This window comes from Hypomesus nipponensis, chromosome 11 (genome assembly GCF_054491055.1).
Source record: "Hypomesus nipponensis isolate SF chromosome 11, ASM5449105v1, whole genome shotgun sequence".
Taxonomy (NCBI): domain Eukaryota; kingdom Metazoa; phylum Chordata; class Actinopteri; order Osmeriformes; family Osmeridae; genus Hypomesus; species Hypomesus nipponensis.
In genome coordinates, this window is record NC_140371.1 from 1,727,793 (window position 1) to 1,746,443 (window position 18,651).

The 18,651-nt window shown below is 52.4% G+C and overlaps 1 protein-coding gene across 1 annotated transcript in view; it reads left to right on the forward strand.

Annotated features, from left to right (window-relative positions):
• Positions 1-989: 989 nt before the first annotated feature.
• Positions 990-18,651, forward strand: part of sfrp5 (secreted frizzled-related protein 5) — a 28,528-nt gene continuing 10,866 nt past the window's right edge. Inside the window, exons 1-2 of the mRNA XM_084709779.1 lie at positions 990-1,952; positions 12,731-12,808. Of these exons, the coding sequence (XP_084565905.1) occupies positions 1,433-1,952; positions 12,731-12,808 (598 nt within the window). The 5' untranslated portion in view covers positions 990-1,432. The remainder of the gene's footprint in view (positions 1,953-12,730; positions 12,809-18,651) is intronic.

Genomic DNA, 18,651 nt, shown 5'->3' on the forward strand with positions numbered 1-18,651 from the left:
TCTCCCTCTTTCTTTGTCTCCCTCTCCAACCTTCCCTCCGCTCTTACTTCCTCCCTCCCCCTCTCTCTCTCTCTCTCTCTCTCTCTCTCTCTCTCTCTCTCTCTCTCTCTCTCTCTCTCTCTCTCTCTCTCTCTCTCTCCCTCTCTCTCTCTCTCCCTCTCTCTCTCTCTCTCTCTCTCTCTCTCTCTCTCTCTCTCTCTCTCTCTCTCTCTCTCTCTCTCTCTCTCTCTCTCTCTCTCTCTCTCTCTCTCTCTCTCTCTCTCTCTCTCTCTCTCTCTCTCTCTCTCTCTCTCTCTCTCTCTCTCTCTCTCTCTCTCTCTCTCTCTCTCCTTATCTCACTTTCCTTCACTGCCCCTGTGCATGGGCAGAGGTCTGAGGAGAGGGGATTACATTTTTGTCCTCGCACACACATTAGAACAGCTCTCACACACATACACATGTACGCATAGCTCTCTCACTCACACAAACATTAGCGTAAATCTCTCACACACATACACACACAAACACAGACACACATACACACACATGCACTCATCAAGATAGCTTTCACAACATGGCCTAACCACCTGTAGCTGTTGCATTGTGTGTCTGACAGAGAAAAGACCATTGGAGCAAACTGGAAAAAAAGTTTGTTCAGTGTGCCTCTCTCTCTCTCTCTCTCTCTCTCTCTCTCTCTCTCTCTCTGTCTCTCTCTCTCTCTCTGTCTCTCTCTCTCTCTCTCTCTCTCTCTCTCTCTCTCTCTCTCTCTCTCTCTCTCACTGACAAGGGGAGGGTTAACAAAGAAGAGAAGGGGCAGGGGGCGGGCCCAGTGAGACACAAGGCCCTCCTACTATGCTGTGATTGGCTGAGTAAGGTGTGAGTGAGTCGGGAGAGGCCAGTGGGAGGGGGGAGGGGGTGTGGCTGTCTTCCAGGAGGCTGGACCCTTCCAGGACAGCCTCCATAGGGCTAAAAGCCCCTCCGCACTCTGACAGAGCAGGAGAGCACCGCAGCCAGGGAGAGAGGCAGAGAGACACATCACACACAGCACAGATAGAGGCAGGCGCACAGAGCAACTGTTGCTTTCAACTTTTTCACTCGTCCTCTTCTGCTCTCCTCGCACAGCTTGGACACACACTCTCTCTCTCTCACACACACACACACACACACACACTCTCTTTTTTACACGCACAAACACACGCACACACGCTCTCCCTCTCTTTCACGCAAACACGCTTCGACCACGGAGCGAGCGTCCAGCTCGGGGCAGAGGGGACAGTCTGTGAAGAGGCCAGACCCTCTGCTTTTTAATCCTCAAGGAGGGGGAGGAGAAGGATTAACATTTTCTTCTCCAGCACTCTCTTTTTCCCTCCTTCTCTCCCTTTTCGTTGAGTCACTGGGGACCTTTAGGATATCTCCTCCCTCCTCCTCCTGTCTTCCATTCTGCTCCCCCAGCATGGCAAGGGGCCTGCCCTGCTCCCTCCTCCTCCTCCTCCTCCTCCTCCTCTCCTCCACCTGCTCCTCAGCGGCAGACGAGTACGACTACTACAGCTGGCAGTCGGACAATTTCCACAACGGCCGCTTCTACACCAAGCAGCCGCAGTGCGTGGACATCCCGGCCGACGTGCGGCTCTGTCACAACGTGGGCTACAAGAAGATGCGACTGCCCAACCTGCTGGAGCACGAGACCATGCCCGAGGTGAAGCAGCAGGCCGGCAGCTGGGTGCCCCTCTTGGCCAAGCGCTGCCATGGCGACACGCAGGTGTTCCTGTGCTCGCTGTTTGCTCCTGTGTGTCTGGACCGGCCCATCTACCCGTGCCGCTCCCTGTGCGAGGCGGTGAGGGACAGCTGCGCTCCTGTCATGGAGACCTACGGCTTCCCCTGGCCGGAGATGCTGACCTGCGACAAGTTCCCCATCGACAACGACCTGTGCATCCCCATGCAGTTCTCAGGGAACCCGGCCACGCCACCTACAGGTAGGAGGACTGCACTGCCTCACTGAGGTGAATGCGTTTGGTTTGGTTTAGTTGTTGAGTTGAGTTAACTATCCACATACAGGTGTCGGGTTGAAAAAGTCTGTTTCAACCCGGCCACGATAAAAGCTTTAGCGTGGAAGGTAGAGATGAGGGTGAGGTTTGGGATGAGGCTGAGGCTGAGGGTGAGGGGAAGTGTGTGTGCGTATGCGTTTGTACATGTGTCTAGATAGTGCTGTAAGTATATGTGTATATAAGTATTGTGTGTGTGTGTGTGTGTGTGTGAGTGTGTGTGAGTGTGTGTTTGAGTGTGTGTGTGTACAAAGAGACTGAAGGACTCTGGTATGTTGATTGTCTGCAGAGTGATGCCTTACACTCTCTTCATTGACTAGCACCACACAAACACACACACACATGCACACACACACACATGCACACACACACGCACGCACGCACACACACATGCACACATGCACGCACACACACATGCACAAACACACACAAACTCACACACATACACCCCTCTTAAAGATGGACATTCAAACATTCCTCAAGTCTGCCAGTCATTAATCAGTCATTCTGGGTAAAAGGAGAATGTTTTACTTCCAAAGGAAAACAAGTCAGAAGACTCTGCTGTTGGGACACTAACTTTGTAGAAGACACAGCAGTGTGTGCACATGTGAGTGTGTGAGTGTGTGTGTGTTCGCATGTGAGTGTGTGTGTGCGGGAGAAAGAGAGAGCGAGAGAGGGAGAGACAGAGAGAGAGAGAGAAAGAGAGAGATGGAGAGAGAGAAAGAGAGAGAGGGAGAGAGAGAGACAGACAAAGAGGAAGACTGAGACAGAGGTAGAAAGAGAGACAGAGAGACAGAGAGAGAGAGTGAGAGAGACAGAGAGACAGAGAGACAGAGAGAGAGAGAGAGAGAGAGAGAGTGATAGAGACACACTGTGTGTGTTCCAGCCACTGAAGCATTCTTAACAAAAGCAACGATGAGAGAAAGAGAGGGGGGTCAGGAAGGGAGAGAGGCGGAGAGGGGGAGAAGGGGAGAAGGGGAGAGAGAGAGGGAGAGAGAGAGGGAGAGAGAGAGGGAGAGAGAGTGTGAGAGGGACAGGAGAGAGAAAGGGATTAAGAGTCAACAGCAAAAAGGGGGTTGATGAGGGTCTCGTCTAGTCTATAGAATCTGATGTGGGGTCTGTGTGTGTGTGTTTGCGTGCATGTGTGACTGCGCGTGTATTTGTGTGTGTGTGTGTGCGTGCGCGTGTGCGTGTCCCAGCCTTTGTGTGCCCTGTCAGTTAGCAGGCTAATTACCCAGCAGCACTAATGAGGCTACACCACTGAACAATCCTGAGAAGAAGAGAGAGCAGGGGACGAGCTACTGTCTGAGAGAGCACGAACAAGGGAAGAGGGGAGAGAGGGCTGGCAGACAGAGACAGAGAGAGAGAGAGGGAGTGGGGGGGGGGGTAAGAGAGAGGAAACAGAGAAAGAAAAGGGAAAGAGGGAGACCTTCCAGTTGGCCCAAAAAAAACTTCTCCCTCTTTTCTTCAGTTGAGACTGAAGGGATCTTGTGATTCCTCTGCTTGGTTTGTGGTGCTGTGATTTGGGGCAGAGCGTTTCCAGCGAGTCCTGGAGCCAGTTATGTTCTCCTGAGTGAACATATCAAACCTTCCAGTACTCAAGACTGGAGGAGGTCCTTTACCGCAACATCCTTTAAGTCAGACGCAGACAGATATATAAAGAAATAAAGTTGGTACAAGAAACAAAGAAGGAAAGGACTATCAGGGAGAAAAAATTACTTTCTGTCAATGCTGAGTTCCCGAATGATGAATAGTTCCTAAGCACGATGTGGGTTTGTTTAATTACTGTGTGTGATGGGGTGTTGAGGACAAACTGCTCAGCATCAGTGCCAGCCTCTCCTCAACTCCCCCTGTCCTCCTCTCCTCCTCTGCACCTCTCTTCTCCTCCTCTCTTTTCTCTTCTTCTCCCCTATCTCATCTCCTCCTCTCTGCCTCTCCTCTTTTCCTTATCTCCTCTCCTTCACTCCTCTCCTTCACTCCTCTATTCCACTCCTTCTCTCCTCCTTTTCTCCCCTCCCCTCCCCTCCCCTCCCCTCCCCTCCCCTCCCCTCCCCTCCCCTCCCCTCCCCTCCCCTCCCCTCCCCTCCCCTCCCCTCCCCTCCCCTCCCCTCCCCCTCTCCTCTCCTCCCCTCCCCTCCCCTCCCCTCCCCTCCCCTCCCCTCCCCTCCCCTCCCCTCCCCTCCCCTCCCCTCCCCTCCCCTCCCCCCCCTACCCTACCCTCCCCTCCCCTCTTCTCCTCTCCTCTCCTATCTCATCCCCTCCCCTCCTCTCTCCTCCTTTCTCCTCCACTAAGTTAAGCAACACCACTAGTGTCCCAGCAGGAAGCGGACCCCAGCTAGCTCCCAGTGTGGAGTGCCCAGAGAGCATGCTGCTATGAAAATGGATGTGATGTTTTCGTAGGAATGGGATCAACTATGTGACACATTCGCTCTGGGCTGCCATAACTCATTCTTGTACTCGCTCCCTGCAAAGTCAACGTTGTGGGTCATACCTGAGACCTTGTTTTAGGCCTGCATGTTAGTGGGTCGAGAACATGTTCTGTAGGGTTCAGGTTGGTGGGTCGAGAACATGTTCTGTAGGGTTCAGGTTGGTGGGTCGAGAACATGTTCTGTAGGGTTCAGGTTAGTGGGTCGAGAACATCTTTATTTAGACATACTTAATGAAAGGGACAACATGATGTACATTGACAGCAACAAAAGTGTGTTAAATTTTACGTGGAGCACCCTCTCGTTGGATGTTCTTAGGAATGCTCAGAGATTTATGCTTCCATTTACATCCATGACCTCTGACAGTAGGAGAGATCAGGCAGGACAGATTAGAGAGGACAGATGAGAGAGGACAGATCAGAGAGGACAGATCAGAGAGGACAGATCAGAGAGGACAGATCAGAGAGGACAGGTCAGAGAGGACAGATGAGAGAGGACAGGTCAGAGAGGACAGATCAGAGAGGACAGATCAGAGAGGACAGATCAGAGAGGACAGGTCAGAGAGGACAGATCAGGGAAGACAGATCAGAGAGGACAGATGAGAGAGGACAGGTCAGAGAGGACAGATCAGAGAGGACAGGTCAGAGAGGACAGATCAGAGAGGACAGATCAGAGAGGACAGATCAGAGAGGACAGGTCAGAGAGGACAGATGAGAGAGGACAGGTCAGAGAGGACAGATCAGAGAGGACAGATCAGAGAGGACAGATCAGAGAGGACAGGTCAGAGAGGACAGATCAGAGAGGACAGGTCAGAGAGGACAGGTCAGAGAGGACAGATCAGAGAGGACAGATCAGAGAGGACAGATCAGAGAGGACAGATCAGAGAGGACAGATCAGAGAGGACAGATCAGAGAGGACAGATCAGGGAAGACAGATCAGAGAGGACAGATCAGGGAAGACAGAGGAGAGAGGACAGATCAGAGAAGAAAGATCAGAGAGGACAGATCAGAGAGGACAGATCAGGGAGGACTGATCAGGGAAGACAGGTCAGGGAGGACAGATCCATGGAGAACAGAGGGCCTGGACCCTGGTGAAGCCAGCGGGTGTGTGTCTCCAGAGGGATGTGTTTCCAGGGGGTGGGGGAGGGGGGGGTGATGGAGGCCCCAGGCTGTCAGGGGTCAGCTGGGTGACACGATACAGCAGAGTAGAGGGTTACAGTTAGTGTGGAAAGTAGCAGCACAGAGTTAGTTTCACTTCCCACCTCCTTGATTTGGCACAGACAGGGAGAGGGGTCAAGCACAAGTGTATGTGTGTCTGTGTGTGTGTGTGTGTGTGTGTTTGGTTGTGTTTGTGAGGAAGAGAGGGTTTGATTAAATATATGATAAAATATGTTTTTATTGTTGATGGCCACATTTAGACAGACCGACATGTCAGACAGAAAAACATACCGGTTAGACAGACAGACAGGTCAGACAGAGAAACAGACAGGTCAGACAGACAGACAGGTCAGACAGACAGACAGACAGACAGACAGACAGGCAGGTCAGACAGAGACACAGACAGGTCAGACAGACAGACAGAGACACAGAAAGGTCAGGCAGAGAGACAGACAGGTCAGGCAGAGAGACAGGTCAGGCAGAGAGACAGACAGGTCAGGCAGAGAGACAGACAGGTCAGGCAGAGAGACAGGTCAGGCAGAGAGACAGACAGGTCAGGCAGAGAGACAGGTCAGGCAGAGAGACAGGTCAGGCAGAGAGACAGACAGGTCAGGCAGAGAGACAGACATGTCAGGCAGAGAGACAGGTCAGGCAGAGAGACAGACAGGTCAGGCAGAGAGACAGACAGGTCAGACAGACAGACAGAGACACAGAAAGGTCAGGCAGAGAGACAGAGACACAGAAAGGTCAGGCAGAGAGACAGACATGTCAGGCAGAGAGACAGGTCAGGCAGAGAGACAGGTCAGGCAGAGAGACAGACAGGTCAGGCAGAGAGACAGACATGTCAGGCAGAGAGACAGGTCAGGCAGAGAGACAGACAGGTCAGGCAGAGAGACAGACAGGTCAGACAGACAGACAGAGACACAGAAAGGTCAGGCAGAGAGACAGAGACACAGAAAGGTCAGGCAGAGAGACAGACATGTCAGGCAGAGAGACAGGTCAGGCAGAGAGACAGACAGGTCAGGCAGAGAGACAGGTCAGGCAGAGAGACAGACATGTCAGGCAGAGAGACAGGTCAGGCAGAGAGACAGACAGGTCAGGCAGAGAGACAGGTCAGGCAGAGAGACAGACAGGTCAGGCAGAGAGACAGGTCAGGCAGAGAGACAGACAGGTCAGGCAGAGAGACAGGTCAGGCAGAGAGACAGACAGGTCAGGCAGAGACACAGACAGGTCAGGCAGAGAGACAGACAGGTCAGGCAGAGAGACAGAGACACAGAAAGGTCAGGCAGAGAGACAGACATGTCAGGCAGAGAGACAGGTCAGGCAGAGAGACAGACAGGTCAGGCAGAGAGACAGACAGGTCAGACAGACAGACAGAGACACAGAAAGGTCAGGCAGAGAGACAGAGACACAGACAGGTCAGGCAGAGAGACAGACAGGTCAGGCAGAGAGACAGACAGGTCAGGCAGAGAGACAGAGACACAGAAAGGTCAGGCAGAGAGACAGACATGTCAGGCAGAGAGACAGGTCAGGCAGAGAGACAGACAGGTCAGGCAGAGAGACAGACAGGTCAGACAGACAGACAGAGACACAGAAAGGTCAGGCAGAGAGACAGAGACACAGAAAGGTCAGGCAGAGAGACAGACATGTCAGGCAGAGAGACAGGTCAGGCAGAGAGACAGGTCAGGCAGAGAGACAGACAGGTCAGACAGACAGACAGAGACACAGACAGGTCAGGCAGAGAGACAGAGACACAGAAAGGTCAGGCAGAGAGACAGACATGTCAGGCAGAGAGACAGGTCAGGCAGAGAGACAGACAGGTCAGGCAGAGAGACAGGTCAGGCAGAGAGACAGACATGTCAGGCAGAGAGACAGGTCAGGCAGAGAGACAGACAGGTCAGGCAGAGAGACAGGTCAGGCAGAGAGACAGACAGGTCAGGCAGAGAGACAGGTCAGGCAGAGAGACAGACAGGTCAGGCAGAGAGACAGGTCAGGCAGAGAGACAGACAGGTCAGGCAGAGACACAGACAGGTCAGGCAGAGAGACAGACAGGTCAGGCAGAGAGACAGAGACACAGAAAGGTCAGGCAGAGAGACAGACATGTCAGGCAGAGAGACAGGTCAGGCAGAGAGACAGACAGGTCAGGCAGAGAGACAGACAGGTCAGACAGACAGACAGAGACACAGAAAGGTCAGGCAGAGAGACAGAGACACAGACAGGTCAGGCAGAGAGACAGACAGGTCAGGCAGAGAGACAGACAGGTCAGGCAGAGAGACAGAGACACAGAAAGGTCAGGCAGAGAGACAGACATGTCAGGCAGAGAGACAGGTCAGGCAGAGAGACAGACAGGTCAGGCAGAGAGACAGACAGGTCAGGCAGAGAGACAGACAGGTCAGGCAGAGAGACAGGTCAGGCAGAGAGACAGACAGGTCAGGCAGAGAGACAGGTCAGGCAGAGAGACAGACAGGTCAGGCAGAGACACAGACAGGTCAGGCAGAGAGACAGACAGGTCAGGCAGAGAGACAGACAGGTCAGGCAGAGAGACAGACATGTCAGGCAGAGAGACAGGTCAGGCAGAGAGACAGACAGGTCAGGCAGAGAGACAGGTCAGGCAGAGAGACAGGTCAGGCAGAGAGACAGGTCAGGCAGAGAGACAGGTCAGGCAGAGAGACAGACAGGTCAGGCAGAGAGACAGACAGGTCAGGCAGAGAGACAGACAGGTCAGGCAGAGAGACAGGTCAGGCAGAGAGACAGACAGGTCAGGCAGAGAGACAGGTCAGGCAGAGAGACAGACATGTCAGGCAGAGACACAGACAGGTCAGGCAGAGAGACAGACAGGTCAGGCAGAGAGACAGACAGGTCAGGCAGAGAGACAGACATGTCAGGCAGAGAGACAGGTCAGGCAGAGAGACAGACAGGTCAGGCAGAGAGACAGGTCAGGCAGAGAGACAGGTCAGGCAGAGAGACAGGTCAGGCAGAGAGACAGACAGGTCTACAACATGAACGTGTCTGATGGAGGATACAGCAGCCCAGCGTTGTTCGTCTACGGAACACTGCTGCTTGCGAGCCTTCACAGACTGTATGTTTGTGTTCCTGGGGCGAAGCCTCATGCACGCTGGCTGTCAGGGTGGGGGTGGCCCCTGCCAGACCAGCCCCCCTAGCCCCCAGCCCCCCTAGCCCCCAGCCCCCCTAGCCCCCAGCCCCCCTAGCCCCCAGCCCCCAGCCCCCCTAGCCCCCAGCCCCCCTAGCCCTGCCCTCTGTCTCCAGCCCCCCTAAGCCCCAGCCCCCATAGCCCCTAGCCCCCAGCCCCCATAGCCCATAGCCCCCCTAGCCCCCAGCCCCCCTAGCCCTGCCCTCTGTTTCCAGCCCCCCTAACCCCCAGCCCCCTTAGCCCCCACCCTCCCCAGCCCCCCAACCCTCCGTCTACATGAACCCTGCCTGGGCTTCATCCGGGGCATGGCAGCGTTTCATGTTGAAACGTGTTGCAGCTCCAGAGCTGAGCAGAGTTGAGCTGAGCAGAGCTGAGCAGAGCAAACGGCCCGTGAGCCGGAGACCTGAGCGACATGTACACAACCACCCTGGGAGAGCAGCCTCCGCTGTGCACAGGCTGCCTGCCTGTGTGTCTGTGTTTGTGTGTGTGTGTGTGTGTGTGCTCGCTGCAAGGTCTGGCTGTGAAGTACCTTGGCCAGCTTACACTCACAATGACATCCCGTACCCCGTATCTTAGCCCTCTCCCACTCCTCTCCTCCCCGCCCTCTCCCCCTCCTCTCCTCTCCTCCCTGCCCTCTCCCCCTCCTCTCCTCTCCTCCCTGCCCTCTCCCCCTCCTATTCCCCCTACCAAACTCCCCCTCCTCTCCCCCTCCTCTCCTCCTGTTCCTCTCCCCCTCCTCTCCTCTCCTCCCTGCCCTCTCCCCCTCCTTTCCCTCTCCTCTCCTCCCTGCCCTCTCCCCCTCCTTTCCCCTCCTCTCCTCCCTGCCCTGTCCCCCTCCTATTCCCCCTACCCATCTCACCCTCCTCTCCCCCACCTCTCCTCCCCTCTCCCCCTCCTCTACTCCCTGCTCTCTACACTTCTCTCTCTAAAAGGGGGAGAGAAGGAAACTCTTTTCAGGTTCCCTGACACAGGCCGTTCACTCTGTAGTCACTCTGCTTGCATGCATACACACACACTCACACACACTCACACACACTGGCATAGTGCCCAGGTGTGCATGTGTGAGTGTACGTGTTTATAAATGTGTGTGAGAGAGAGAGAGAGAGAGAGAGAGAGAGAGAGAGAGAGAGAGAGAGAGAGAGAGAGAGAGAGAGAGAGACAGAGAGAGAGAGACAGAGAGAGAGAGAGAGAGAGAGAGAGAGAGAGAGAGAGAGAGAGAGAGAGAGAGAGAGAGAGAGAGAGAGAGAGAGAGAGAGAGAGAGAGAGAGAGACAGAGAGAGAGAGAGAGAGAGAGAGAGAGAGAGAGAGAGAGAGAGAGAGAGACAGAGAGAGAGAGAGAGACATAACTGACAGTGTGTGAGTCAGTGAGTCAGTGTGTGGCTCACTCCCTAAGCACTGTGTTATAATGTGTGTGTGTGTGTGTGTGTGTGTGTGAGTGTGTGTCCATGTCACCACCATATCATTAGAGCAGAAGGCTTCTGTATAAAAGGCCTCCCACCCTGAATGCATGGGATCTCCATGAGCTGGGATCTAGGTGTCATACACACACACACACACACTCACACACACACATATTAAGGCACACATGCCCACACACACACACACACACTCACATTAAGACACACACAGACTGGAAGTTAGTTGGAAAAGGCAGGGATCACCTCCCTACGAGGCAGGCTGTGAGGCATGCTGAACTTTGACCCTCCTCATTATCTGGCCAGACTGACAAAGTTTGGGCTGGGGGGATGACCTTTCACCTCTGACCCGGGCTGGGCTGGGAGCCGGCTGTGCGTGCATGTGTGTGTGTGTTTATGTGTGGGGTGTCTATGTGTGGTGTGTGCCTGTGTGTAGTGTTCCTAGCTGTGTGTGTGTGTGTGTGTGTGTGTGAGTGTGAGTGTGTGACTGGGGGATAATAGGTGGCTGATAAACATCTGACAGGTGAAGAGACTGGGTGAGGAAACACAGTCAGAGACTGTTCAGATTAGATCAGATTAGATTAGAAGTTTGCAAAGGGAAATTCATTTTGTTTAGTGTCACCTAGGCCTCCCCCCCCCCCACCACCGACCCCCCCCACCACCAACCCCCACCCCCCCCACCACCACCACCCCCCTGCGGATGGTGCCTGGGATGCAGGGAGGGTCGTTTCTATGACTCTGGACAGACACACTTCGTACGCGAGTCAGTTTGGATGAAAGAGTACGCGACTGAAATAGAAACGTGAACATGCACCCTCTAGAGACTCAGTGCGGGCAAAGACAAACTCACTGACTCTTGGTGTTTGTCCTACATACAGTACCATGAACAGCAAGAGAACTGGAGCCCTTATTTATACCCCAGCTACAGAAACAGCAAATAAACACACAGGCGTCTCTGCATTTAGTCTACATGCTCACATAAACACGTAAACACAGACACTCTGAACCTGAGGAGTCCTGCTAGCAAGGGAGGTAAACTCTAGGAGGTTGTTTGTGTTTTGCATGTGTGTTTGTGTTTGTATGTACTGTACTGTGTGCATGGGTGTGGTGGTGGTGGTGGTGGAGTCGGAGGGTAGGGGTCGGGTGCGTGGGTGGGTGTGGTTGTGTTTGGAGGGGGTCGCAATTTGAATTCAAAATAAACACCTTGCTGCTTTGGTTTTTCTCCTTGAAGTTCCACAAGGTGTTCTTCATTCTCTGCTGCTGATGCAGACAAGCTCCTCTCCAGTCTGATAGGACTTCAGTTCTGCTTGTCTCTGCCCACATTTAACCAGCAGCCATGCCCCTACACATCACACCCTCCAGACTCCCTGACTGTCTAACAGCTCCACAGCTAACACCCTCTGGTGAAAAGGTTCTGGGGGGCCTTGTACCAGTACATCTCTACCTGTAAATCTCTACCTGTAAATCAGTGGCGGCTGCTGGTCTTTCAAAGAGGGGAAGCTCATTTTCGGCCTACATCCTAAAAACGTTCCATTTATTTGGCTAGTTCACTGGCTAGTTCACCCCTACGACACCAGCCTAACCTACTGAATGAATTAATGAACGATCTAACAAAAACCCAATTTAGCCCCGCCCACAAATACATTTGGTCGGGAAGTTGGGTCTGGGATCGCTAGTTTTGGGAAAAAGTATGTCCGAACAGCTGTTCCAATCTAATTGTCAGGGCGGGCTTTATACGATGATGGACAGATGATCAACAGTAAGGTAATCAACCACGTCACCAAAGAGCGCTTGGGTTGAATTTGTTTTCAACGAACAATAAATTACGTTGCTATGATTGGTTGTAGGTCTATCCAATTGAGCGAAGAGGCATTTGTTTTAAGAGTTCGGTTGAAACATGGCCCATAGTCACAGCCCAACGGAGAGTTAACAGACTCATATTCTGACTAGAATTATGAGTATGACAACGTCAAGCTAACTCCCGGTACACCAGACCCAACTTCCCAACCAAATGTATTTGTGGGCGGGGCTAAATTGGGCTGGCAGCCCGGCTAAGCTTCCCTTGCAGTCTTAAAGAAATCGCTACTGCTGTAAATCTATACAAACGCTTACCTGTAAGCTTAGGTGTAAAATCAATTTGCAAAGTTTTAGGACGTCATTGCTAGGTTTATTGATGTCATTACTACGTTCTTGGACATAATTGCCTGGTTTAGAGATGACTTTGCCAGGTTCAATTATGTAATTGTCAGGCACTCTGAGTCCGAAATTCGGGTCCAAAATGTTTGCACGTGAAAAAATAATACAACTTCGCGTTATGTCAAAAAAAAGTTCGGATCGAGTTTGATTTTCTGTGTTTTTCGCATCCATAGCAAGGATGTTGTGAGTTTTTTGACAATTCAGAGCCACCGAATTTTGAGGCGTACGAAAAAACGCATACGAAAATTTCGCACTCAGTGTGCAAGGGCCTTTAGATTCTGTGATGTCATTGATTAGTGCAGCGATGTCATTGCAAGGTGTAGTGATGTCATTAACAGTTATCCTGTCTGTTCCGACCCTGCAGCCTTGAAGGCGTGTCCGCCATGTGACAATGAGCTGAAGGCCGACACCATCATGGAGCATTACTGTGCCAGCGACTTTGGTAAGCGCGCACACACACACACGTATTCAACTGTCTAAACATCATCCCCGTGGTGTAACTGTGTTGAGTTAAAGGTATGTTGTTCACAATGATAACCAGTATGCCAGTGATTGAAGAATCTAGCAAGCTAGGCATCCACTCAGTCAGCAATTAAGTTGTTTCCCTTGCCAACTAGCTAGTCTGTCATGTCACAAGACAGGTAGGCTACCAGCCAGAAAGTCAGTCTTCCTGCCAGCATCTGAGACCGATAGCCAACCAGTCTGACAGCTCGGCACAAACAGTCAGTCAACTATGGGCCAGCCTGACTGAATTGTGAAATAGCATGGCGAAATATGGATTGTATGGACACAGACATATTACAGTCTGTCATGTTGGCTGGCTGGCAGGTAGACCCAACTGTTTATTATCGTCTGAGAAATGGCAGGGGCTGGTGGTAGCGGAGAATCCGGGGGGATGAGATCAGACCTGGAGCTGGCAGGGATATGAACCAAGTCTAAGACAGACAGAGAAACAAAGTTATTGAGGGAATTCAATGATCTGACTTATGAGGAAAATGCAGACAGGAGCCGACTAACGTGAACTAAAAGGAGCCGACTAACGTGAGCTAATAGCAGTGGGTGTGGAACTGGTAATGATAAACGGTTAAGTTGATTGAAGATGAGCCACAGGTGTGAGTGGTTAACGGGGGGATGGAGTTTGCAACAGAGAACCTAAGGGATTAACTGACACAAAACAAACAAACAAAAAACGGACAAGGGTTGGCCAGCCCCCGGCATGTGACAACAAACTAGAAGTTACAACTGCAAGTCATCCAAAGTTATGGAGGTATATGTGTGCGTGTATCTGTGTGTGTGCGTGTATCTGTGTGTGTGCGTGTATCTGTGTGTGTGCGTGTATCTGTGTGTGTGTGTGTGTGCGCGTCTGTGTGTGCGTGTGTGTGTGTGTGTGTGCGTCTGTGTGTGCATGTGTGTGTGTATCTGTGTGTGTGCATGTATTTGTGTGTATGTGTGTGTGTGCGTCTGTGTGTGTGCATGTATTTGTATGTGCGTGTGTGTGTGTGTGTCTGTGTGTGTGTGTATCTGTGTGTGTGCATGTATTTGTGTGTGTGTGTCTGTGTGTGTGTGTGTGTATCTGTGTGTGTGCATGTATTTGTGTGTGTGTGTGCGTGTGTGTGTCTGTGTATGTGTGTGTGTGTGTGTGTGTGTCTGTGTGTGTGTGTGTGTGTATGTATGTGTGTGTCTGTGTGTGTGTGTGTCTGTGTGTGTGTCTTTGTGTGTGTCTGTGTGTGTGTCTGTGTGTGTGTGTGTCTGTGTGTCTGTGTGTGTGTGTGTGTGTGTGTGTCTGTGTGCAGTAGGAATAGCTCCCCTAGTCCTTGGAGGATCATGCAGCACATGAATCAGAAACAAGGATTCATGATGACCTGGACTACATTGGCCACATTTCTTGGGGAAATTATATTTCAACAGACCTGGCAACCTAGTATCTTCTTCTAAGTCATTTTAGGAGATAAAAACACCTGCCAAATACACCAATCCAAGAACTGTGCAAACCAAGACAGTCTTCCTCCATTCATCAGCCGGGCCTCACTCATGCCTTGTGTTAGAAGAATCCATGGAAAAAAACCAAGTTGAACAAAAACAAATCAGGGATCTCAATATTGTAGTCCAACTCTACACAAACACTGAAGTTCTCCCCGTCTCGGGCCAAGAACTCTGGTGAGATCCCTGTAATCCATCCAGGTCAGGAATTTCATCCAGATTATTGATTTTCCTGCAACATTTAGAAATGGAATAACGTCATGTTACACACTGAAGAGAGAGCCTAAGGAACTAGATTAGCATGACAAAATACCGGCCTATCAAAAGACTGGAACTTGATCTCAACTGGTGGCAGGCAGCCAATCGTGGACGAGCACCAGCGAGTGCCTTTCTTGTCCAACACAGTTGTCTTCTGGGCCTAGCTACAGCCAACCACACAGGATGTACAGCATGTAAAATGTCTGTCCTACCATGTGCAATTTTGACCCCAGTTTTACAGTGGAGAAACTTCAAAACACAGTATAAGCAGCTCATATGAACACATCAAATCCTCTTACCCTCTCACCTGTTTGACCTCTCACCTCTGTCGCTCTTTAAGTCTTTCAAACCTTTCATTTATCTCATCCTCATCTACTGTTTCTGAACCCAGATGTGTGTTCAGGTTAGATTGTCCGGATAGAAACACAGAGGGTGACAGTGAGAAGGATATGGGAGATGGAGGGATGACTGAGGAGGATGGAGATGGAGGGATGACTGAGGAGGATGGAGATGGAGGGATGACTGAGGAGGAGGGTGGAGATGGAGGGATGACTGAGGAGGAGGATGGAGATGGAGGGATGACTGAGGAGGATGGAGATGGAGGGATGACTGAGGAGGAGGGTGGAGATGGAGGGATGACTGAGGAGGATGGAGATGGAGGGATGACTGAGGAGGATGGAGATGGAGGGATGACTGAGGAGGATGGAGATGGAGGGATGACTGAGGAGGAGGGTGGAGATGGAGGGATGACTGAGGAGGAGGGTGGAGATGGAGGGATGACTGAGGAGGATGGAGATGGAGGGATGACTGAGGAGGATGGAGATGGAGGGATGACTGAGGAGGAGGGTGGAGATGGAGGGATGACTGAGGAGGATGGAGATGGAGGGATGACTGAGGAGGAGGGTGGAGATGGAGGGATGACTGAGGAGGAGGGTGGAGATGGAGGGATGACTGAGGAGGATGGAGATGGAGGGATGACTGAGGAGGATGGAGATGGAGGGATGACTGAGGAGGAGGGTGGAGATGGAGGGATGACTGAGGAGGATGGAGATGGAGGGATGACTGAGGAGGAGGGTGGAGATGGAGGGATGACTGAGGAGGATGGAGATGGAGGGATGACTGAGGAGGATGGAGATGGAGGGATGACTGAGGAGGATGGAGATGGAGGGATGACTGAGGAGGATGGAGATGGAGGGATGACTGAGGAGGAGGGTGGAGATAGAGGGATGACTGAGGAGGATGGAGATGGAGGGATGACTGAGGAGGATGGAGATGGAGGGATGACTGAGGAGGATGGAGATGGAGGGATGACTGAGGAGGAGGGTGGAGATAGAGGGATGACTGAGGAGGAAGATGGAGATGGAGGGATGACTGAGGAGGATGGAGATGGAGGGATGACTGAGGAGGAGGGTGGAGATGGAGGGATGAGTGAGGAGGATGGAGATGGAGGGATGACTGAGGAGGAGGGTGGAGATAGAGGGATGACTGAGGAGGAAGATGGAGATGGAGGGATGACTGAGGAGGATGGAGATGGAGGGATGACTGAGGAGGAGGGTGGAGATGGAGGGATGAGTGAGGAGGAGGGTGGAGATGGAGGGATGACTGAGGAGGATGGAGATGGAGGGATGACTGAGGAGGAGGGTGGAGATGGAGGGATGACTGAGGAGGAAGATGGAGATGGAGGGATGACTGAGGAGGATGGAGATGGAGGGATGACTGAGGAGGAGGGTGGAGATGGAGGGATGAGTGAGGAGGAGGGTGGAGATAGAGGGATGACTGAGGAGGAGGGTGGAGATGGAGGGATGACTGAGGAGGGTGGAGATGGAGGGATGACTGAGGAGGAGGATGGAGATGGAGGGATGAGTGAGGAGGAGGGTGGAGATGGAGGGATGACTGAGGAGGATGGAGATGGAGGGATGAGTGAGGAGGAGGGTGGAGATGGAGGGATGAGTGAGGAGGAGGGTGGAGATGGAGGGATGACTGAGGAGGAGGGTGGAGATGGAGGGATGACTGAGGAGGATGGAGATGGAGGGATGAGTGAGGAGGAGGGTGGAGATGGAGGGATGAGTGAGGAGGAGGGTGGAGATGGAGGGATGACTGAGGAGGAGGATGGAGATGGAGGGATGACTGAGGAGGGTGGAGATGGAGGGATGACTGAGGAGGAGGATGGAGATGGAGGGATGAGTGAGGAGGAGGGTGGAGATGGAGGGATGACTGAGGAGGATGGAGATGGAGGGATGAGTGAGGAGGAGGGTGGAGATGGAGGGATGAGTGAGGAGGAGGGTGGAGATGGAGGGATGAGTGAGGAGGAGGGTGGAGATGGAGGGATGACTGAGGAGGATGGAGATGGAGGGATGAGTGAGGAGGAGGGTGGAGATGGAGGGATGAGTGAGGAGGAGGGTGGAGATGGAGGGATGACTGAGGAGGATGGAGATGGAGGGATGAGTGAGGAGGATGGAGATGGGGAGATGACTGAGGAGGATGGAGATGGGGAGATGACTGAGGAGGAGGGTGGAGATGGAGGGATGAGTGAGGAGGAGGGTGGAGATGGGGAGATGACTGAGCAGAGATCACGGATGACACAATGCAGAGGATGGAGCCAGCAGTAGATAAGGCTGTGATAAGGACGGTATCCATAACATCCTGAGCTCATCAGGACATCCATCCCGCCTGTGTTCCTGACCCCATCTCTGACCCTCCTTAATCACTGTCAGCAGTGAGTCAGTGCAGATCCTCTGCAAGTATGCTGAACTTTCCAACCAGCATGTCTGTCTGCACGTGCCCAGAGAGGGACTGGGTGTGTCGGGGTACTGAGAGTGAAGTTTCACGCACACCTCTGTCCTTGTTCAGAGGGGGATGGTGCGGTGGGGGCGTGGTGTGGGGGGAGGGGGGTATCACTGGCTTACTGGTTATCATTGCCAGCCAGCCAGCCAGTTAGCTTGAGTACTGGTTATCATTACCAGCTCCACTGGCAGCTGGAGAACTGGTTATCATTACCAGCTCCACTGGCAGCTGGAGTACTGGTTATCATTACCAACTCCACTGGCAGCTGGAGTACTGGTTCTCATTACCAGCTCCACTGGCAGCTGGAGTACTGGTTATCATTACCAGCTCCACTGGCAGCTGGAGTACTGGTTATCATTACCAACTCCACTGGCAGCTGGAGTACTGGTTATCATTACCAACTCCACTGGCAGCTGGAGTACTGGTTATCATTACCAGCTCCACTGGCAGCTGGAGTACTGGTTGTCATTACCAACTCCACTGGCAGCTGGAGTACTGGTTCTCATTACCAGCTCCACTGGCTGCTGGAGTACTGGTTATCGTTACCAACTCCACTGGCAGCTGGAGTACTGGTTATCATTACCAGCTCCACTGGCAGCTGGAGTACTGGTTATCAGTACCAGCTCCAGTGGTAGCTGGAGAACTGGTTATCATTACCAGCTCCACTGGTAAGATCTGTTAGTGCACTGCCTAGTTTGGGGCCTGTCAAAACAGCTGACATTCGACTGAAGGAAACACTGTTCCTTCTCAAACTGACAGCCTCTTACTACACACTCTCGCACCCTCCATATTCTACATCTCTCTACCCCCTCCCCACCCCTCCCCACCCCTACCCACACTCACAGACACCATATTCTCCATCAAAGAGGTTATATCTCATTCAGAACAGAGAAGACAGCAAAGCACTTCACACACACACACATTCCTTCCGTCCGACACGCTGAGGCATCGTGTGTGCGTCAGGGGGTGTGTTTATGAACCAGCGTGCAGGGAGTGGAGATGGCAGAGGGCCAGCCTGGTTAACAGGAAGACGATGGCTCAGGCCTTTAGCCTCCACATCATCAATCTGGTCTGTCAGAACACTTACAGTAGACCCTAGGCTTCTCCTCCTCTCTTCTCCTCCCCTTTCCTCTCCTCTCCTCCCCTCTCCTCTCCTCCCCTTTCCTCTCTTCTCCTTCCTTTTCCTCTCTTCTCCCCTTTTTTATGCACTGAAAAAAAAAGTCTTTTGAATTTACTTGATTTTAATGTGTACATCGGTCCCAC